Raw genomic sequence first — 24239 nt, forward strand, 5'->3', positions numbered from 1 at the left:
TCGGCAAACCTTGTGTGGCAGATGATCGTACCCAGGAGGAGGCTGCATATAAACTTCTTCACTAAGATCACCATTGAGAAATGCGTTTTTCACATCCATTTGAAAAAGATCCCAACGACGCACAGAAGCCACAGCAAGGAGTGATCGAACAGAAGTAAGGCGAGCCACTGGTGCAAAAGTCTCCTCATAATCAATACCATACTCCTGATTGAACCCTTTTGCCACAAGACGTGCCTTGTATCGCTCAATAGACCCATCAGATTTTGTTTTAATCTTGTATACCCACTTGCACCCTACCGCAGTTTTGCCTGGAGGTAAATCAACTAAGTCCCAAGTATGGGTTTTAGAAAGGGCATTAAGTTTTTCAGACATAGCATTCTGCCAAAGAGGGTTAGGATGAGCCTCACGGAAGGAGTGAGGTTCATGGAGAGTAGCAAGAGCAGAATAACAGTGATAATCATGAAGATCGGAAGGAAGAGATGTGACCCGAGTAGAACGACGAGGTAGGTGGAGTTATTTTTAATTTCAAATTGCTGCCAGATGATAACATTTATAATCAGTAATTCAAGTCGTTCGGTCACAGTTGGTCATGTTCACAGCTTATGTTCATACACATTAGGTATCTACATTCTAGAGGGCGGCGTTAGAAAACGAACACATAAAATTTTCTTTAGTTCACATTAATAATTCAACTTTGTTAATAATTTCATGTCTAAAACTTAACGCAAAGGCAAAAAATGAGAGCCTCAACTACAACATTTCGGATGCATATTAAGTTTTATATGACAAATTGCCAAGTCAGAGTTATGTGGTAGCTGCCATTAGCTACTCCAATATGACTACTAGACTAGTCAAAGTTATATGGTAACAAAAAATATAGTTTAAAGACTCCAATATTTCTATGAATCTGCATGAAGGAAAGAAAATTATGGCTTTCCAAAAGGAGTACCTTGATTTGGTGTTGGTCCCTTGTGGACTGCTCATAATGTTTGCTTATCATCTCTTCCTCCTCTACAGATACCTTAATTGTCCGCACACCACGGTGATGGGTTTTGAGAACAATGACAAAATAGCTTGGGTGGAAAGAATTATGCAAATTGATAAACGGGACGTTGGAGTAGCTCTATCTGTCATATGATCAAACACATCAGCCTCAACTTTCTTGGCATCACTCTCTTTAACGCTCTGCTCTCTCATTGGTGCTTGGATTGCAAACTCCTCCAAAGAATTCCTGCAGAGTGAATTAATCTACGGAGACACAAGGCCATCCACCATGTCTATCAAGTACATAAGCCTCCTAACCTGCTTCCTCCTCGCTTTTTCATGCTTTGTTCAGTCAGCAAGGAGCTTCGTCCATGCAAACTATCTGATAAGCACCCCAGATAGCAACATACCTGCGCAGAATGTGGAAGTGGCAGTTATAAGGGGTGGTGATTTTTGGTCACTCGGGCTTAGAGCACTTTATTTTGCTCTGGATTTGCTGCTATGGTTTTTTGGGCCGATACCCATGTTTGTTTCCTCCATTGTTTTGGTTATAGACAAACAATCCAGGTAGGTGGAGTTATTTTTAATTTCAAATTGCTGCCAGATGATAACATTTATATTTGATCGCATTGGCCAATAGGGTTATGGTATTAATAGTGGTGGTAAGGGTAAGACTAAGATTTTAGATATGGAGGGGGGGGGATCGATATATAAAGTATGTGATCGATATATATATATATATATATATATTTGATCGCATTGGCCAATAGGGTTACGGTATTAATAGTGGTGGTAAGGGTTAGACTAAGATTTTAGATATGGAAGGGGGGAGGGGGGCGGAGTAAAAAATAGATTGTGACTATATATTATCAGTACAGGGTTTTCTCTCAAACTAAGTTGGTGGAACTTCCTTCAATCCTGTCTATATAAATAATATGTGTCTATTTTTTTAATATCATGTGAGATGTAAAAAGTAAAAAAATGTTATAAAAATGAAAAAGTAAGATGAATAGCATTGAAACAAAAATGTTTACCAAACAGAGCCTAACATTGTGAGCGAGTAGCTTAAGTGGCGTAAAAAAATACAGCACAATAGTTTATATTTAATTTAATTTTTTTAATTATAAAATATTAAAATTAAATTTGAACCTTTGAAAAAATTAATCAAATATATTATTATTTTTTTTACACCAAAGTCCAAATCTGACAAAGAAAAAAAGAGGGGTTGCTTTTCTTTATTGGGCTATAATTTTTTGGAGTAGTGATTTAGTGGACAGCGGCGTGCATGAATAATGTACATGCCAGTGTTATAATATTATTATTATTTTTTATTATTTTTTACTATTTAAATATTATTTTAATAATATTTTATAATATTATAACACTAGCGTGCACACTATTCATGCACGCCGGTGTCCACTCAATTTTTTGATATCTGAAGTCAGAACACGTGGATAAAGAGCAGGGTCGAAGCCAGAAAGTTGTATGGGAGGGGACCAAAGCATTTTTTTTTTTTTTTTTTTTTTTTTTTTGCGTTATCAGGATTTATTATTATTATTATTATTATTGCAGTGTGTAATGAACTAGTACTTTTTTCTATTTTTTTCCTTCCTTTTCTAATCACCGATACTTAAATACAATGAGGAATTGAACTTAGAATTGTATCATACTCTCCAATATTCTCATAAGTGACATACAATCCAGGATCAAACTCCAATAAACTCTGCATTTTTGTGAAGCATTGTATTTACCTTTCTCATCATGTACAAATAAATTTACACGATCATTTTGAGTCTTTAGAAAATAAAGAAAAAATATGTGTAGGCTAACTAAGAACAAACTCACATGAATAACATAATCATCACATAGACTCTAAGTTAAACATTACACTTTAACCCTATAATTATTATTCTCTTCCTATTTCATTGATCTAGCAACTTACCCCAAATTTATAATACTCATATTCACATACAATAATCAATATGATTATAATATGACATATTAGGACCTAAACCTCATAGGCATCAATTTTCATTGAACTCATAAAAGTCTAGGGTTAATTAATGCTTTAAATGTAATTAACACATCCAATTAGCAATCCTAGTGTTCACATACTAAAAGTCCTAATTTAATTCATACTATACAAATTAGGTTTTATGTCTATACTATAAACAATAGTGAAATTAAAGCTTTAAACCCATTAATCTAACAACCCAGATCTTAAATCATGCATAGAAATCCACTACACACAAAAGCCCCTAGTTAATTTTAGGAATTTAGCTTCTTACTAAAATTCTCCCAAATTCGGACCTAATAAAAAATTCCCTAAATCATTATGATTTTAAACTTGAAATTCAATGGGTGGAACAAAAACTCAAAGAGAAACTAGAGATTTCTCAATGGTATTAGTTATGAAAACCCATCAAAAATTCTCATACGGCCATACTAAATCAAGAACCAAAAATCTTCACAGAGAAAAGATCCAAGATTTACATACATACATAAAGAAAATAACAACAACAAAAAACACATAAATTTCCAAGTAGCAATAGGAATTTTCAAGTTTCCAAGTCGACAGCCAATCTATGAAGAAAAAAAAAAATCAACTTTTCATATTCTTAACCAAATTTTCAAGCCAAACAATAGAAAAATTAACCAAAAGAAAACTCAAAGATTAACCTAAGAAGTAAGAACCAACCGGTGGAGGAGAGTTGGGGGACCGGGATCTATCAATTTATTTTGGGGGCGACTAATATAATTTTTTTTTTTTTTTTACTCCTTAAAATATCTTTTTTGAGGATATGTGGGGACCATGGCCCTAGCCGATCCCCCCCTCCCCTCCCTCTATATCGGTAATATCTTTTTTAGGAAGTGGGAGAACCATGGCCCCAACTGGTCCCCCCTCCCTGTGTGTGTGTATAGTAATATATTTTTTTGTGTGTGTGTGTAGTAATATATTTTTTAGGAAGTGGGGACCATGGCCCCAACTAGTCCCCCCACCCTCCTCTTATATATCGGTAATATCTATTTTAGGAAGTGGGGGACCATGGCCCAGCCGGTCCCCCCTCCCTCCATCTATATATATATATGTGTGTGTGTGTGTCATAGGGCTGTTAAGTGAGCGAAGCGTCTCGCGAGCAAGCTCGAGCTCGGCTCGCATAAGCTCGGCTCGTGCTCGACTCGAATATTAAATGAAGCGCTTCGTGAACACAAATCCTAACTCGAATATTAAACGAAGCAAGCTCGGCTCGACTCGGCTAACTCGTGAGCAGCTCGTGAGCTCGGCTCGTATATTTTGTATTAAGTAACAAATAATAATATATAATCAACATTACTCATTTACTCAATAATAACAAATATATTATATACTTTTGTTTTTTTTTTTTGTTATTTATGTATATGTGTGTATATATATTATATATATAATATATGTATATATTAATTTAAAAACATATAAGAAATATATATATAAAAGAAATATATGATATTATCATTAATCATTTTATCATATGATATAATCATATAGTACAACCGTACAAGTTATTGTATCATTTAATACAAATATTATAATTAGATAGTTTATACTTTGAAAATTGGAATCGTATATATCACATAATCATTAATCATTATATAATCATATGGTATATCTGCATAAGTTATTGTGTTATTTAATCAATACATTATAATTATATATTTTATTCTTATAAAACATATATGATGTATTACATGATCTTAGATCTAAGATAATATTAATATTAATTGTGAGATAATATGATCATAAAATTTAAGTATGAGTGTACGACCATTAGATCATATGAATTTATTACTTAGAGTTTGCGTATTACTATTAGATTAAATGATTAATAATTAAGTAACTAATATGTTTCTTATAATTTATACATTATAATAACAATTTACGGTAAGTAAAAACTTAACAATTTGAATTTAAATCATATATCATAAATCGTGATAATAAGAAGTTAAGAACATAGAATATAAATATATAAGTTATAACAATTAACATTGACCCATAACCATTACCCATATAAATTAGATAATGATACAACCATATAACCATATAACCATAAAAGTATATAAATGTTTACATATAAGATACAATATATATTAATATTGACATTATATAATTGACCCGTGTTAAGCATTAACATTTTAACATATTAACTAAATAATACTATATGTAATATGATAATAGTGATTAGTGTGTGTAAGTGTGTGACATAAAGCGTTTTACGTTGTGATTTAAAAAATACTTAATCTAAAATAATAAGAAAAAAAATACGCGATTAAAAAAACACAATTTTTAAAATTGTAATTATTGAAATTAAAATAACAAACTTCCCTAAATAATACTACATAACACAATTTTTATTCATAATTCCTAAATTTTGAATTTTGAATTTTTTATTGAATTTAATAATTTAATTGAATTTGAATTTGATATATGGAATATAAGTGTAATCGTAGCCGTCCAAAATGTTTTGATGATCTAATAGCCGTTGGATGATATTAATAGATGACAACTATCAAGCATTTACTAAGAAGAATGTATATGGTGTAACAGAGACACCGTAAGCTTGCCTTGTTTGATCTAATCTGACGAGTAATATTAAATGTTGAAAACGTTTATATGATCAATGGATCATATTAAACAAGCACACCAGATCTAAGTAGAGACAGCCACATGGGATACCTTTTTGGTAAAACAAATCAAACCGTTAATATTTAAAATTTAATTATTTTTCCAAATCCAACGGTTGCAAATTAGAGAACCCAAATTTAACCTAAATCTCTATCAGATCTCTCCATTCTCTCGACAGATCTCTCACAAACTCTCCATTATCCTCCTCGCCTCCTTTCTCTGTTGCCGCTCCTACCAATGCCCCCAACAGCAACCACACACCTCGACGCCTGGCTGAAGTTGAACGGCTCGTGGCCGGTTTCCAGGAACTTGCAGCTGCCAACCTCGCTGTCCACGCCGCTCTCGGAGGTCGTTTCACTCTCGCAGTACGCTGCGGATCGGAGGCGGAGGAGGTGATAAGATTTGTGGGTTTTTCTTTTCTTTTTGGGTTATTTTTTCTCCGTTTCTTCTTGGGTGGTGGGTGGTTTGGGGTTTTGCCGTTTGATGTGTTTGTTTGGTTGCCCAGAAAATATTGGGCGGATTTCTTAAAGTTAGGCTAATTTTATGGTTGGGACCAATTTTGGGTGGGTCGAGATTCCTTGTAAATGTGAGATTCCTTGCTGTTGGATGTGTTTGTTTGGTTGCCCAGAAAATATTGGGCGAATTTCTTAAAGTTAGGCTAATTTTATGGTTGGAACGAATTTTGTTTGGTTGCCCAGAAAATATTGGGCGGATTTCTTCAAGTTACGCTTAAATTACAAAAAAAATAATAATAATAAAAGTCGAGCTCGAGCTGGCTCGAGCAAGAGCAAGTAGACGAGCTCGAGCTCGAGCTCGAACAGGGTTCCAACCATGTCGAGCCGAGCTCGAGCAGCAAAGTCAGGCTCGACTCGAGCTCGAGCCTGGCCCAAAAATAAACGAGCCGAGCCTAGACAGCCAAAGCTCGCCCAAGCTCGGCTCGTTTACACCCCTGTGTGTGTGTGTGTGTGTGTGGAGGATGTATATATAAAAAGAGGGAGGGGTCCCCCTCTTCTTAAAAAAGATAATACTATAGCCAGTCCCCCTCCCTTTTATATATATATATATATATTATTTTTAGGAAGTTGGGGATCATGGCCCCACCGGGTCTCCCTCCCTCCATCTATATATATAATTTACATACATAATAATGACAAACAAAAGTGGAATAAAAATGAATGGTTTTTGCGCGCGGTAGTGTTAGTGGTGGTGACCAGAGTGATGACGATGGTGGAACAAAGATGGATGATATTTGTGGCAGTACGAACATTGATAGCATGGACAATAATGGTTAATAGAGTGAGTAGCTTAAAAAAACTACAGCACAATAATTTATATTTAATTTAATTTTCTTTAGTTATAAAAAATTTAAAATTAAATCTGAACCATTTGAATAATTAATTACTTCCTAAACCCTAAATATAAAGTTGTTCTAGTTAAATAATTAATTATATATATATAGAACAGCCTGACCTACGACTAGCGGCCGCAGGTGAGTCAGCCGATATTTATTTTGAGCATTTTGCTAACATTAATAAAAATATATAAAATAAAATAAAAAATCCAAAATTAGATTCGCCCCTATATGCATTTGATTGAGATATCTGATTTTTTGGAGTAGTGATTTAGTGGACAGTAGCGTGCATGAACAGTGTGCATGCCAGTGCTATAATATTATTTTATTTTTTATTTTTTACTGTTTAAATATTATTTTAATAATATTTTATATTATTATAACACCGGCGTGCACACTGTTCATGTACGCCGGTGTCCACTCAATTTTTTGATATCTGAAGTCAGAACACGTGGATAAAGAGCAGGGATGGAGCCAGGAAGTTTTATGGGAGGGAACCAAAGCAAATTTTTTTTTTTTTTTTTTTCTGGTTATCAGGAATTTTTTTTTTTTTTTTTTTTTTTTTTTTGCAGTGTGTAATGAACTAATACTTTTTTTCTATTTTTTTTTTTCTTTTTCTAATCACTGGTACATAAATACAATGAGGAATTGAGTTTATAATTGTGCCATACTCTCCAATTAAATGTTTAAATTCTAACAAACAATATTCTCAATATTTAATAACCATAATATCCAAATTACAAGACCACTTAGATTAGGAATTGAACTTAGAGTACTAACCTAAAAAAGTGCGACCTGCGTTGAGTTATTTTGCACTTCGTTGATTAACATGATATTATCATAAGTGACACACAATCTAGGATTAAACTCCAATAAATTTTGTGCATTTTTTCTTTTGAAATAGTCAAGTATTGTATTTGACTTTCTCATCATCTATAAATAAATTTACATGATCATTTTGAGTCTTTAGAAAATAAAGAAAAAATGTGTGTAGGTTAACAATGAACAAACTCACATGAATAACATAATCATCACATAGACTCTAAGTTAAACTTTACACTTTAACCCTATAATTATTATTCTCTTCCTATTCCATTGATCTAGCAACTTACCCCAAATTTATAATACTCATACAATAATCAATATGATTATAATATGACATATTAGAACCTAAACCCCATGGGCATCAATTTCCATTGAACTCATAAAAGTCTAGGGTTAATTAATGCTTTAAATGTAATTAACACATCCAATTAGCAATCTTAGTATTCACATACTAAAAGCTCAAATTTAATTCATACTATACAAATTAAGGTTTATGTCCATACTATAAACAGTAGTGAAATTAAAGCTTTATACCCATTAATCTAACAACCCGGATCTTAAATCATGCATAGAAATCCACTACACACAAAAGCCCCTAGTTAATTTTAGGAATTTAGCTTCTTACTAAAATTCCCCCAAATTCGGACTTAATCAAAAATTCCTTAAATTATTATGATTTCAAACCTGAAATTCAATGGGTAGAACAAAAACTCAAAAAGAAACTAGAGATTTCTCAATGGCATTAGTTATAAAAACCCATCAAAATAAAACTTATCAAAAATTCTCATACGGCCATACCAAATCAAGAACCAGAAATCCTCATAGAGAAAAGATCCAAGATTTACATACATACATAAAGAAAATAATAACATCAAAAAACACATAAATTTCCAAGTAGCAACAGGAATTTCCAAGTTTCCAAGCCGACAACCAATCTATGAAGGGGAAAAAAAAAAAAAAAAAAAAAAATCAACTTTTCAGATTCTTAACCAAATTTCCAAACCAAACAATAGAAAAATTAACCAAAAGAAAACCCCAGGATTAAATTAAGAAGTAAGAACCAACCGGTGGAGGAGAGTTGGGGGGACTGGGACCTATCAATTTATTTTGGGGGGGGGACCTGTATAATTTTTTTTTTTTTTTTTTTTTTACTCCTTAAAATATCTTTTTTGAGGAAGTGAGGGGGGGGGGGGGGACCATGGACCCAACCGGTCCCCCCTCCCTCCGTCTCTGTGTAAGTAACGTCATTGCAAACATGTATTAATTATAGAGACTTTTTGGAAGCTAACTATAGCAATTTGAATAATCGGTAATATCTTTTTTGTGGAAGTGGGGGGGTACCATTGCCCCCAGCCGCCAGCCGGTCCCCCCCTCCCTCCGTGTCTGCTTACCACTTATCTTTCAAAACACCTTCCAACTCTTAGTATTTCGAGACTCGAGTTCCTTATGTAGGTATCAATCTTTTGGTTTGTGTGTGGATGTGGTTGATATGCATGTCAATTTTAGTCATCCAATTATTGTTTCGAGAGGAGTGGTTGCACTTACTCACTTCGTTGCACCTATTTCCTCACACCTATAGATGGTTTTTAAAACCACTATTAAAATAAAATCTAGAGTTAAATACTTATTTACTCCCTGGGGTTTTACAACTTTATTTTTTGATTCCTACGATTCACTTTTAATTTATTACTTATAAAAAAAAATTATTACGTTGCAAGGGTGTGAATCCAGTCATATTTGATGATTTGGCAATTAGGACACGTATTGAAATGTAATTGGTCTCCAAGTAAATGACGTGGATTTCCGTTAAGTCTACTAACGGCAAATGGATGGAAGGACCATCTCGGTCTTTAGGCAAACCGCATGTACCTCCTGTGATCAAAAGTAAATTAGGGGTCAAAAAATAAAGTTGTGAAACCCCATGGGTGAATAAGGTATTTAACCCTAAAATCTAATAAAAAGTCATCTCATATTCAATGGTAGTTTTAAAAGAAACATATAGGTGTGAAAAAATTGGTGTAATTAAGCAAGTATGAGTAAGTGTATCATTATTCTATTGTATTATAATCAACTCAAATTCATGTATATAACTAAAGAGGCATTGCTAGATTGTTATTGTAGGCATATATATCATTTGAGTGTACCAGTTTATTTTGGGGTGGGGATGGGTTAGGGTTATCTAAGAAGCTTAAGGTATCACTAGCTAGGTAGCACTTAAAATTCATTTCTTTTGATTTAAAATGGTTTCCGAGGAAAAAGGGGAAAATCACTAATTTTCTATTGTTTGTTTGGGACCTTTGACATTGTAGTGAAAATCTTTTTCATTGCTTGGTTGATACAAAAAGATTTTGATTTTCTAGCAATGATCGGAATTAAACTAATGCATCGTATTCCACCCCTCAGGACTTGGGATGTTTGGCCCATTGAAATCAAGTGCTATGGTTTTATACAATTCCTGTTTTCCCTCTTTTCATTTAATGAATTATTCGAAGACTAAATGTATGTAATTGCAAACATGGCAGGTAATTTATAGTCTTAATTTCAGAGAAAAATCTTCTCATGAGATCTTTCTAAAACGGTAATCTCTTTTTTTTTTTTTTTTTTTTTTTTTTCCTAAGCAATAAAGGGAATTCACTGAAAAAAAAAAAAAAAAAAAAAAAAAAAAACTATCAAATAGTGACTTTTGGAAGATGACATTTTAAGTCCAAAAAATGTCACTATTGATGTAGTAACGTTTGCATAGTGACATTTGGCAAAAGACTCTAAACATAGTGACTGGATACAATAGTAGTGACGTTTGTACAGTGAAAACGCCATTACAATGTGACATTTGTTCAAGCAAGCATCACCATTTTTGGAATGTGACACTTGCACTATTCAAGCATCACTACTCTTTTATTAAAAAAATATGTATATATCAAAAACAATTTATAATACTAAAAAAATTATAAAAAAAAAAATTCAAATTAATCTAAAAAAAAACATTCAAAAGAATTTTATTTTTTAAAAAAATAATAATAAATTAGAGGGGTGGCTGCTTGAAAGGCCACCCCCACCTTAGGGGTGGCCTGCGAGCCACCCCTCGTGAGGTGGAGGGTGGCCCTGCCCTAGGGTTGGGCCGAAACGCCACCCCCACCTTAGGGAGAAATTTTGAAATTCTTGGGTGTGTGGTTGTTATAAACGCAAATTTTGAGTGCCAAATTTTTTACAAGTTATTAATTAGTGTCGTTTGAACAATAACACACTGTTCAAATGGCACGACCTTTCAAACGTAAGTAGTGACGTGTGAATACTAATACTATTCAAATGCCGCATTTCACTCGTGAATAGTAAACTATTCAAACATCGCATTTAGCGCATGAATTAGCAACACTATTGAAACATCACATTTCAAAGCATGAATATTGATGCGTGAATAGTAACACTATTCAAACATCGCCTTCCATAAATGCCGCATTTTAGTGACATATTTCAAAAATTCACTAATTGGGCTCCCTTTTTTTTTGCTAATCGAAAAGGGATAAAAATTTGCCACAAACTCATCTAATAAAATGAATGTCACTTTATTAAATAAGTTTATATGAATTTGCGACAAACCAGTTTGTAACAAATTTTTGCCCAAGAAAAAAGAAAGAAAAGAAAAGAAAAAAAAAAAAAAAAAAAAAAAAAGAGGACAACAAAGACTCAAAATGCATTTTTGTATTTTTGGACTTGGGTAATTTTTTTTTAACAATGACTAATTTAATGGTTGGTTGGGACTAACACTTGGAGCCTGTTTGGGATTGCATTTGCGAAATATAACTTTTAAGTCAAAAAGAGCTTTTGGGTAAAAGCTTCATTTTTAAGTTTTTTTTCAAAAGTATTTTTTGGCCATTTTTAGGCTTATTGGATCCTTAAAAGCGCTTTTAATTTTTTTACCAAACGAGTATTTTTTTTTTTCTTCAAACGAACATTTTGAGTGTTAAAAATACTTTTAGGTCCTTTAAACGCAATTTCAAACAGGCCCTTAACTATTTAGGGCTGGCGGGTTCAAGTGTCGGGTTCGTATTAACCCAGTTAACCTGTCAACACGTTTATGTCAACCCAAACCCAACACGTTTATTAAACGGGTCATAAACGCTTATGACCCAAACTTGTTTAACCTAAACCTTAAACATAAAACTACGTGTCAAGGTTACAGGTTAAATTGTCAGCCTTATTTAACATTGTGAGATAGTTGTATAATAAAAATGTAATTTCTAACATTACTCATTAAAAAATCTTGTTGAGATATGTCTTACTCATTCATTACATTTAAAAAAAAAAAAAAAAAAAAAATTCATAATTGATTTCATGACTCATCTGAATGTATTTTCAAAATTGAGAATATATATATGTATATAAAACAATCACGTTCGCACGAGCCACTATCGCTTGAGAAACTATTGGACAAAGTGCGAGCAATAATTCTACACCTATCTCTCTCAAGCGATGGTTAAGTTAGAGTTGAGCAGAGTTTCAGTCAATTAAACTCTCCAAGAAGTCATGTGCTGATTGGTCTACACCAACATAAGTACAAACATTTTTAAGTCACACATGGCCCCGGGTGACTAAATTATTGGTCTGTCAAAATATCTTGTAAGAAACACAAATGCTATGTACTCTCACTTTCATACTTTAGGTGGTGCATATATAATTGAAGTTATAACATCCATTTCAAAATTTTTGGTAATATTTTTGTAGAAAAAATTATACTTAATTCTCTTGAATTTTTATTATTTTGTCAGAAATTCAAAAATCTTCAATTTAGTGTTATACTTAATTCTCTTGAATTTTTATTATTTTGTCAGAAATTCAAAAACCCTCAATTTAGTGTATCGAAATCTTAACAGATAAATACCAAAATTACTAAAATACCCTCCTATTTGTTTTTTTTTTTTTTAAATTGCAAGGATTCAATCATTTCTCTGAATTTAACAGAGTTTTACAGAGTTTTGCAATATATATATATATATATTCCGTACGTATACGTGTGTGTTGAATTTCCGGAAATGAAAATGCAGCTTCAAACCCGTCTATATAAGAAGATGGTGCTGGAGCGAGATGTACGTGCAAGAAGCTCTGCAACAAAGATATCATCATCAATTAATGGATATCGTTCATTGCCAGGGAGCAACTGAGCTGTTTGAAGTTCAGTCTCACTTGTACAAACACATATTCAGCTTCATAGATTCCATGTCACTCAATTGCGCCATTCAGCTAGCCATACCCGACATAATCCACACCCATGCCCGACCCATCACTCTTCCACAGTTGGCCTCCAAGCTTCACATTCACCCCAAAAAAACCAGCTGCCTCCACCGGCTCATGCGCTTGTTGGTGCACTCCGGCTTCTTCACTAAGACAAAACTTCATCATCATCATCAAAATCATCCAGAAGATGATGAAGAAAAAGAAGAAGAAGAAGAAGGCTATGCTCTCACACCTTCCTCTAGGCTCGTCGTCAAAGATAATGTCACCAGCCTGTCACCATTTGTTAAAGCAATGCTGGATCCTGTCCTGGTGAGCCCCTGGCATGTCTTGGGAGATTGGCTTCGGGGGGGGAGTACTCAGGAGCTGACGCCCTTTGAGAAAACGCATGGGATGAGCATATCGAATTACTTAAACCAAAACACAGAGTACGGTTGCGTTTTCAATGAAGCCATGGCCAGTGATTCCCAGCTTATGAGCTTCCTCGTTGACGACTACAAGCCCATCTTTGAAGGCTTGGGCTCGTTGGTTGACGTTGGAGGGGGTACCGGGACAGTGGCGAGGATCATTTCTCAGGCGTTCCCTCACATCAAATGCACGGTGTTTGACCTTCCACACGTCGTTGCCAACCTGCCGGAGACTACCAACTTGAAATATGTTGGTGGTGATATGTTTCAGTCTATTCCTTATGCAGATGCCCTTCTCTTTAAGGTTTGCAAATATATTTCCGCATCTCGAAATGCTTCGTTTCGTTTACCCTAATCATCATGTTTCAGCACTTTTGTAATTGTATTTTTAAGGTTTAAAAGGTTTCAAAATCGGATTTCGATGTTTTATTAGTATGCAATATATGTCACTCTTGTCGTTAAAATTTATACACTACAAGAAAAATGGTCTTTAGCGACCAAACTTTTAGTGGCGACTCCAAAGTCGCCATTAATAAGGGGTCATTAGCGGAAACTTCCAAGTCGCCGCTAATAGTAGACGCTAAATACCCAAAAAAAAAAAAAGAAAAAAAAAAGGTATTTAGTAGTGACCCAAATAGCGGCGACCTGCGGGTCGCCTCTAATAAGATTCAATTAGCAGCAACTTTAAGTCGCCGCTATTGAGTGGACAACAGCGGCAGCTCTCAAAGTTGCCGTTGATGAGGGGTCAATATTGACAACCTTTATAAAACTATATAGTTAAATAAAACTGTTAATAGGCAAAATGTCTTTTATACCTTAATAAAAATATAAAGTTGTTCTAATTAAATAATATATATATATATATATATATAACAGCTTGACTCACAACTAGCTGTGAGTCAACCGATCATTATTTTGAGCAATTTGGCATCTTCCGTTAAGATTTAACCCTAAACTCTAATGGTAGATGTGACATTGCAAAGTTTTAAAACATGTCAACTTGACATTGCAACTTTTTAAACTTTATAAGAGTATGATTACAGAAGTACCGAAAGATCATGGGGTAAGTCAAATTTCCTCCTAATTTTATTTGGAAAGAGTACTAGTGTTCATTTTGGCCATTAATATTGGTCAAAACATGAATCTTTCTACCTTGTCCGCTGGATTTTGGTATTTATGTCTTTAACCACAGTTATGTGTCTATCTGTCGTAAGAATTTTGCAAACTTCCATAGTAACATGATATATGTATATATATATATATATATATATATATATATATATATATATATATATATATGTAATATTTGGCAGTGGATTTTGCATGATTGGAGCGATGAGGAATGTGTGAACATTCTGAAGAGATGCAAAGAGGCGATTACAAGCAAAGGTAAGGGAGGAAAGGTAATAATCATAGACGTGGTGATAAATGAGGATAAGGATGAAGATGATATTACTAAAACAAAGCTCTTCTTTGACACACTCATGATGGTTGTCAACACTGGAAAAGAGAGGGACAAGAATGAATGGGAGAAACTCTTCTTCGATGCTGGCTTCACCCGCTACAATATAGTTGCCTCCTATGGGATGAAATCCGTTATTGAGCTTCATCCTTAAGATTAAAATAATTAACTACTATATATATATATATATATATATATATATATAATTAATCTTAAAATTCATGTATATATATATATATATATATATATATATATACATGAATTTTAAGATTAATTATAATTAAGCTTAATGTATCTTGCTTCTTAATTAAAGTTGTTTTTTAAGGTTGTTTCAGTGTATTTAAATGCACAGGTGGCTGAAAGTGGGGTCGGGTTCTCTTCTGAATAATTTTCCTCGTACCTTGTCTTGAGTGTGCTGTAGATGTGCAACCCTAATAATGAGACACGATTGGTGGTGCCGCTGATAAAGACATGGCCCAAATTCTATGGTTTTAAATTTTTCATGTTGAGAAATGCTATTTAATATTGGTGGTTTTAGTTAAAAAGAAAATTGAGTGAAATTATTATCACAAAATTTGACGTGTTGCTCTTGTCAGCTCAAGCTGACTATTAGTCAAAGAATTTTTTCACAACTTTGGTTTGAACTCAGCTCAGATTAGGGCTAAAAATAGTGAACGGTTAATAGCGGCCTGTTAACCACCTAACTATTTAACCACTTTTGAAAGCGGTTAGAAAAAATCGCTAACCGCGCATGTGTGTATGTATATATATATATACTAAAAGGGGACTCAACGAGTAAGTTAACATAAGCGGAAGAATTAAAGACATATAGTGCTGAATTTAAATAAACTGCTTGAAATAATCTAGGTTGAATATGAACAGAATATCTAAATGGATACACAAAGATATAAACATAAAAATGAATATGAAATGTTGAAGATACTTCAATTGGTATTACAAATTCATAAATCAACATAATGAAAATAGGGTATGTGAAAATAAGTACTTACGAAAATATGATGTCAAATTAGCTTGAAGAAGCTTTCATTGAATGAAACATTTTGTAATACATGGATAAAATTCTGACATACATATTTGTGAGATATCACTGATGTTCAGAGAGGGAGAAGAGAAAGAGAGAGTATTCTGAAATCCGAAAGAACCGAATACCTATTACAATCAGGAAGATGCTATAAATAGAAAGATAAAAAGTTGAACACTGTAGATGAACAGTGACTTGTCGTCATGAGCAGTGATGAACAATACTGGCGGATATGAACAGTGTTGATGACTGCCAAAACAGTGATGAACAGTGCTTGCTGTATTTGAGCTTTGGACTTTTAATTTTTTCAATCTTCACTAAGGTCATAAGGGTCTTGGGCTTCTTGTTAAAAAGGCTGTATTTGGTTTGTAGAAGAGGATGACGAAGTTGGGCTTTGTTCTCCTTGGTCTTCAATCCCTTCAGCTTTAAGGAGAAGGCTTCTGCAAAGATCTTTGAGGTGTTTTTTATATTGGACTTGAACCATGGCTGCAGCAATTTCTATCTGTAAATGTGATTTATTTGCCAGGAATTGGCTTTGAAGTGTGAAGGATGGAAATTCTGTCTGTATTGAGGAAAGGATCTTTTGAATGTTGAATTTGTCCCACCAACGGACATATCTGTATCTTTTACGAATTCCTTGATCAATGGCATAATCCCATTTGAAAAGCCAAGAGATTTTATATTTTTTTGCCAAATGGAGCAAGCAAGGAAATTGGCTTTCTGCTTCATTAACTCTGTATGCTGTTGAAAACTGTTTTCATGCATCTGCAAGTTCTGGAGGTAAAATCTCAGTGATTATCCCATGATGTTGCTACCATTTGTTGAACCATAAAGGGAGCTAACTGCTGAATTTGTTATCAAAACAAAGATACCAGGACTGACTGGTATTATTGTTTTGATAAAGAAGTACTTTTGACCATGCTTCAATATAATCATAATAGTTGTAATGGACTTGATGGTCGGGAAAGGCTTTGAGATTAGATGGGTGGTTACCCCATTCTTTTTCTGAAATAATTTTTGCTAGATACATCTTATCAAAGATTATTCTTTTCTGTTCTGGTTCAAACTTATTTGGAACTGAATCCTTGGTAATTGATGCTGTTTGGAGTAAAATATCTCTGTAAAAATTGATGGATTTGGATGGGTGAGATGGGATGAAATTTCACTTAAGAGGGAAATAACTTTTAACAAGATATGAAGGATTCTTAAGGTGACGCTGGTCATGTTCTATAAAGAACAGGTCTTCTATACAGGTTTTTTGGACAAACCTGGATCTATTGATTTGGGTAATTGGTTAGTTGGTATACAATCTTTCCTGCTGTATGAATTTTGAAGAGTTCTGTTGGGTAGGGATAATGGTTGCTGTAGGACATTCTACCAATTGGTAAGGGTCCAGATGACTTGGAGATGCTAAAATTGATGAAAAAGTAGGTCTTGGAGAATCAAGAACCTAAAACTTATTGAACATGTTAATAGGTGAACATGTTTCATAAGGTTTTACATTTCCCAGGCTCAGGATTACATGATGACTTGGCTGTGACTTGATTGAAGGTGTTTTATTTTTGTTTTTACTTGAGTGTGGCGTTTCAGCCATCCTTTCCCTGCAAAAATTCATGAATGAAGCATTTAGGTATAAAATTTTGTTCTCCTTTGATGTATTCAATTTCAAAATAAAAAATACTTAAAATTGATTGCCATCTAACAAAAATATGTTTACTTGCTATATTTTGAACATCTTTTTCTAAAACATGTTTTGCACTTTTGCAATCGACTCGAATTAAGAATTTTTTGCTTAACAAATCACTTTGAAACATTGAGATGTATAGTACTATAGATAAAATCTCTTTTTTAATAGTACTATAATTACTTTGTGCTAAATCCCAGATTCCTGAATGAAAACAAACAATTTGTTTAGAAGAATCTGGAGTGACCTTCTGTTTGAGGATACCTCCATATCCAATGTTGGAGGCGTCTGTTTCTACAATTTTGAAAGCTTTTACTTCAGAAATGCCAAGACAAGGCAAAATCTTGACATATTTTTTGACTTCTTAGACAATTGAAGTGTGAAGATTAGTCCAAGGTGGAGGATTACTTTTGAGACAATCATTCAATGGTTTACAATGTTTTCTAAGATTTTGATAAAAGTCAGCAACATAATTTAAAGATCCTAAGAACCTTTGGAGCTGGTTTTTTATTAAGGATGACATCAGAAAATTTATTTGCAAAGTGGTCAAATGGTGTAACAAATGGTGTTTTGCATTTATCTTGTTCATAGATTTGGATCTGCCAAAATCCATTCTTCATATCAAATTTTGAAAAAAAAAAATTGGCTTGACTTAATATGTTTATCAGATCTTTTTTGTTTGGAATAGGATATCTTATCTACTCTAAGACTTTATTAAGAGATTTGTAATTTATTACTAACTTTGGAGCTCGTCTTTCTAATTCTGCATTTTTCTGTACGTAAAAGGCTGAACAAGACCAAGATGACTTGCTTTTTCTAATTATTCCTTTGTTAAGCAATTCTTTAATCTCGGTTTTACAAAATTTCATTAAATCTTGACTCATTTGGATGGGTCTAGCTTTAGTAGGAATATTTCTTTCATTGAAGTCTTTTACGTAATGGAGTTTTACAATATGTTTTTTCCTATGCCAAAAGGCGTTGGGGAGATCAGAACATACTTCATTTTGTATTTTTTTTCTTTGAATCTTTTTAATTTTCTGTAAGAGGATATCACTTGAAAGTTGTTCTTCAATTCTTTTGTTTTTAATTTCTTCTTTTAGGGAGTTCAAATACTTGCTCTTATTCTGTAAAATGTTAATTGTTTTAAAAATTGAAACATCTTGTAACATATTAATGTCTTTAGTATGATGTTTTTTAAAGAATTTAAATTTTACTTTCTATCCTAAGACTTCTGTAGTAATTTCTTTGTGATATGTAGTAAAAGGAAACAAAAGACATAAAAATGGATTTCCAAGTATGACCTTTGAATCCGACATGTTTTTTATTAAGACAAATGTTTTGAAACAAACATTATCTTAACAGACGTGTGCTTTAGACAACTTGTAATCTATCTGCATTTTACTGCAATTGGCTAATGATAAATTTTTAGTAGTTTTTGAATAACATTTTGTAGGTATCATTCCTTCTTAGATACAATTTAAATTTGCACCTGAGTTTATTAAAGCTATGACTTCAATTTCAAACTTCTTGTTAATAATGATTGTTACTCTATAGTTCCATTTTTTAAAAATGATTCTATCAATTATGTTTAAGTATTTTTCATATGTAGTTTCTTTGAAGATTAGACTCTTAGTTGAAGATTTTATAGATTTATCGTCCTCTAAGTCTTGTCCGCTTTCAGATTGACTTTGTTTAGAAAATTTTTTATTAATCTTTAAAATCATTACTTCTTGTTCCAATTCTTTGTTTTTTGTTTTTAAATCTTTTATTTCAATTTTGATTTGACTGACTTCATGCTATAAGTCTTGGATGGTTACTTCTCTTTGTTTTGATTTAAATTTGTTGAGGATTTTATCAATGCTAATTTGTGGTTATGTAATTTTTGTTGGTCCATTTTTGTTCTCATTTTTTATTCAATTACTCTTGAATTTTTTAAGGTATTTTGCTTTAGTTTATGGGTCTTCTATTCCTTCTATTAAATCAATTAACATTTCTTCATGTTTATTTAATACATTTTTTTTTAGTTTTATTTTACAACATGAATCTTTACATCCTAGCTCTATTTCTAAACTACTTGAATTTTGACTTGATTCATAATCTGTTGAGGTGTTAAAAATTTCATCTTCATTTTTGCTTGAATCTGAATTTCTAAGTTCTAATATTTTATACAAATCTTCTTTCTCTTTATTGGAAATTTTTAATTAGTTGATTTTATCTTTTACTTTGCACTCATTTTTGTAATGGCATGTCTTACCACATTTAAAGCATTTTACTTTCTTTTTGTCATATTTTTCATTTTTGGGTTTTTTGTAATATTTTCTTACTGTTTTATTTTTCTTGTAATATTCAGTTGGTTCGGTGTTTTTGTTTTTTTTCTATAACTCTTTTTGTAATATTTTCTAGTTTTTACATTTTTATCGTTATGCTATCTTCTAGATTGTGGTATAAGAGGTAAACCATATTGTTCACAAAAATTTCCAATTTCATATTTTGCTTCTCTTTTTTCTTTGTTCAAGTTTTTATTTATTTTCATATCTATATACATTTTTAATCCTATTTTACTTATTGTACTTATGATGTCCCCGTAAGTAAGATCATCAGATTCTATAATTCCAATTTTATTACTTAAATCTTCACAAATTTTATGGGCAAATAGGTTGGGTAGACCATTGATAAATTTTTCTTTCCAAAAAACATTTTTACAATCTTCTCTTAACATTACTCATGACATAAAAGCATATTTGTACCATCTAAAGCCGCTTAAGGTTGGACACCTAAGGTTACTTAGTTGGTCATGAATTATGGCTGTAATATTACTAGGGAATCCTATGAAATGTTTTATTATGGTATAAATTAAAACATTAATTCCATAAGGGATTCCTCTGTTATGTGCTTCATCATAAATTGGGATTCCTTCTTCATCTTTCTGGACTGCATATTTTATTTCATCACGATTTGCTTCAGTTAGGTATTTTTTCCACCAAGCTTTTATTGTTCCCATAAATCTTGAGGTTAAAATATCTGCAATTTCTAGGCGTGTCAAAAATTACCGGGAAATCGGGGACCCGGTTCCGATTTGAAAAATCCAAAAACCGGGTACCCCGGTTCCGGTACCCGGTTTTTGGTACCCAATTTTTACCAGGAAACCGGGAACCGGGTTTCCATTTTATTTAATAATATTTATATATTATTATATTTATATATTAATATATATATATATATATTATTATGCTAAGTTGAAATTTTCAGACAGTCAGTTTGGAGAGTAGGAAAAATGGAAAATAAAGAAATATATTGTTTGAATATTTAATATTTATATACATATATATTTATTGTTGGTAGTTTATATTTATTATTGTAATAGTTATATATATTGTTACTTTAGTGTATAATATTAACATCTAAACAAGATTTGATGGAATTCTGATGTTGGGTTTATTGGGTTGATTGTAGTAGTTGTTCATTTTCTGATGTTGGGGTCTTAAGCATCTGGAAATTTGGTCAAATTGGGTCACTTATTTGATACATTTCTTTTTCTTACAATTTCTTAGGCTCACAATGAAATATACTGTTTGAATATATATATATATATATATATATATATATATATATATATATAAAGTATTTATTGTTGGTAGTTTATATTTATTGTTGTAATAATTATTTGGAACAATCACAACAGAGCTCCTTTAATTTAGATAAAAAGACTAATAGATTTTTTAAAAAATGAGCTAACTTATGAAAAAAAAAAAAAAAAAAAAAAGGGCTTATTTTAGGCCCAATACCTAAAATAAGCCCAAAAAACAATTTTCTTAAAAAACCGGTTACCAGACTGGGTAAAACCGGAACCTGCCGGTAACCGGGACCCCGGTTAACCGGAGTCCCGGTTTCGGTTCCGGTTTCTCAAAACCGAGAAACGAGGTACCCCGGTTCCGGTTCCTGCTTTTGGCCAAAAACCGAGAAACCGGACCTGATTGACTCCCCTAACAATTTATGTATTAGTTTTTTCTGGATTGGTAAGGCAATTATTAATAACTATTGACATGTGCTGTAGTTTATTTAAAATTTCTTGTTCAGATAAACCATCAAGATTACATTCATAGATCTTATTAGAAGAAACTGAGAATTGGTTAAAAACATTTCTTTCTTCATATTGAATATCTGGTGGTGTAGGCCTAGAATACCAGTTCTGAGTGTTACTCGTAGGTCTAATGATTCTATTTACTTGGAATTCACTGAATTGTTGTTCAATTTGTTGTATCGCATGATCTGTAGTTTGTTCAAATTCGGAACTTTGTGTTTCACTTGTTATTTCATATACGATTATTTGTTTATCTTTTTTAATGACTTGGATAGTTTTAGAGGCCAGGGCTTCATTTTTGACATTTTCAAGGGTTTTTAACATGTTATTGACTTTTTCAAGACATGTTTCTTCTTTATTTTTTAGATTTAATACTTTGGGTTGTGAAATTTTTAAGAGGGGTTCGTAATGTGGTTTTTTCTTTTCGATCAGTTTGAGTTTTAGTTGGAGGTGTAGTTACCTTAATTTTGTCTTCTATTCAGTCTAATTGTTTTCCTATGGTTATTAGATTTTGGTTTGTATAATTGTTTTGTTCCATAAGTTTTTTTATTTATTCATCTTTGGAAGTTTTAAAAGAGAGGCTAAAATTTTTTATCCTTTAAAGTTCACAAAGATTGGTTCTTTTGGAAGGTGACTTGCTTATGTTATAGTTTTATCTTCTTTTTCTCATTGAGTTAACATGTTTAGTTTTTTATTTTTATATATTTTGATGAATTCGAATAATTTTATATGTAACTTTTGTTCGTTCATAAATCTTTCCCATTATTAAAAAATTTCAATTTTTTGTTCTTTTGTATATTTTAACTTATATTTTTCTCTTTTTCTGCATTCTTGGTAGAGTTGTAGTTTTTTTTTATTAAGGGTTTGAGGTTTAAAGTAAGAGAAGTGATAATGGAGACGCCTGTTCACTCACGCCGGTTTATTATAATATAAAATATTATTAAAAAAATCTATGAATAGTAATATTAAAAAAATTATATTATAAAATAAACCGCCGGTGTCTCCATTATCGCTACTCTTAAAGTAAATGGCTTACTTATAGTCATTAATTGTGGGTGTAAAGGTGGTTCTTCTATATATGTTTGTGTTGGAGAATTTTGACCTTTTTCTTCTTAATTTTCTTGATTGGCTATATAACATGGGGAGCTTATTTGTGATTCTATCTTTATACTTTTTAATTTGGGTTAAATATCTAATACCCCCTGGGGTTTAGGAACTTTATTTTTACCCCCTTGGGGTTTCATTTTTATCACAGGACCCCCCCTAGGGTTTTGATAAAGGACCAACTTAGTCCATCCGTTAGTTAACCGTTAAAACTGACACGTGGACCAATCAGATGTTGACACGTGGCACCTATATAATTTATTTATTTTTTAAAATTATAAAAAAAAAATTGTATTTAAAAATAAATAAATAAAAAAGGAAAAAAAAAATTAAAAAAAAAAAATTTTTTTATTTTTTTATTTTTTTTAAATACATTTTTTTTAATTAAAAAAAATTAAATTAAATAGGTGCCACGTGTCAATCTTAACGGTCAACTAACGGATGGACTAAGTTGGTCCTTTATCAAAACCCCAAGGGGGTCCTGTGATAAAAATGAAACCTCAGGGGGGTAAAAATAAAGTTCCTAAACCCCAGGGGGTATTAGGTATTTAACCCTTTTAATTTTAAATTTTTATATCTTCTCAAGGGTTCAGTATAAACGAAGGAAGAGGTATAATTTCTACGGCTTGTTGTTGTATCTTGGAAAGCTGTTTCTTTTATCATGAAGGGTGATTTGTTGAGTTTTGGTCTATCAAAGCTTAACCTAACACTGCCATCTAAGTATTTTTGTAAACAATTTAAATCAAATGTTGTATTTTCCATTTTTGTTGGAATGTTTTCATTTTCTAATAACCATTCAGATGGGAGTTCCATTTCAGACCAAACTACTGATATAGGTACTCTAACGTTTGCTGTACAAGAATGTGTCTGTATTAGTAAAGTTCTATCTTTGGGACTTTTAACAAGAGCATGAACATTAAGATTTGTTTTCATTGACTTGTAATAAAATTTGTAAATTAATGCTAAAAGTTAGCTTCCTTCTAACATATCATAACCTGCTGTTTTAATGTTCAAAGTTAAAGTTTTTAAGATCTGTGGATCGCTTAAACTTAAAGTGAAGTCAGGGAAACAGTTAAAATGAAATTGGCCCTTTATGAAGACTAGATTCAATGACTCCTAGCATGCTAGTACTGTAATCTTTATGTCTTGCATCTCTTAGACATAAAAGTACAGAGGCATTGATTCCTAGACAGACTAGGGGTTTAACTGCAACTTGAATTAGTCCTATGTGAAAGAAATTTATTTTCTTTTCTCTGAGTTTTTTAATTACTTCTTTAGAAAGTAATCAACATGTATCATGATGTTTATTTAAAGCATAGACTTGTTCAACAGTTTTTACGTTGTAATCATTAGTAAATGACAAGGGTGAAAAAACTTGATTTATAGATTTCTCTGGTTGGGACCTTGGAT

The 24239-nt window shown here is 32.3% G+C and overlaps 1 protein-coding gene and 1 pseudogene across 1 annotated transcript; both read left to right on the forward strand.

Moving 5' to 3' along the window:
• The first annotated feature begins 928 nt into the window (after positions 1-928).
• LOC148589841 (uncharacterized) lies at positions 929-3162 on the forward strand (annotated as a pseudogene).
• Positions 3163-12871: 9709 nt separating this feature from the next.
• On the forward strand, positions 12872-15105 carry LOC132172204 (trans-resveratrol di-O-methyltransferase-like). Its single transcript, XM_059583663.2, has 2 exons — positions 12872-13760; positions 14770-15105. Exons 1-2 carry the CDS (start codon positions 12903-12905, stop codon positions 15070-15072), a joined length of 1161 nt encoding a protein of 386 aa, XP_059439646.2. The 5' UTR covers positions 12872-12902; the 3' UTR covers positions 15073-15105.
• The last annotated feature ends 9134 nt before the right edge of the window (positions 15106-24239 follow it).

The sequence above is a fragment of the Corylus avellana genome, chromosome 1 (assembly GCF_965113065.1).
Source record: "Corylus avellana chromosome 1, dhCorAvel1.hap1.2, whole genome shotgun sequence".
Classification (NCBI taxonomy): domain Eukaryota; kingdom Viridiplantae; phylum Streptophyta; class Magnoliopsida; order Fagales; family Betulaceae; genus Corylus; species Corylus avellana.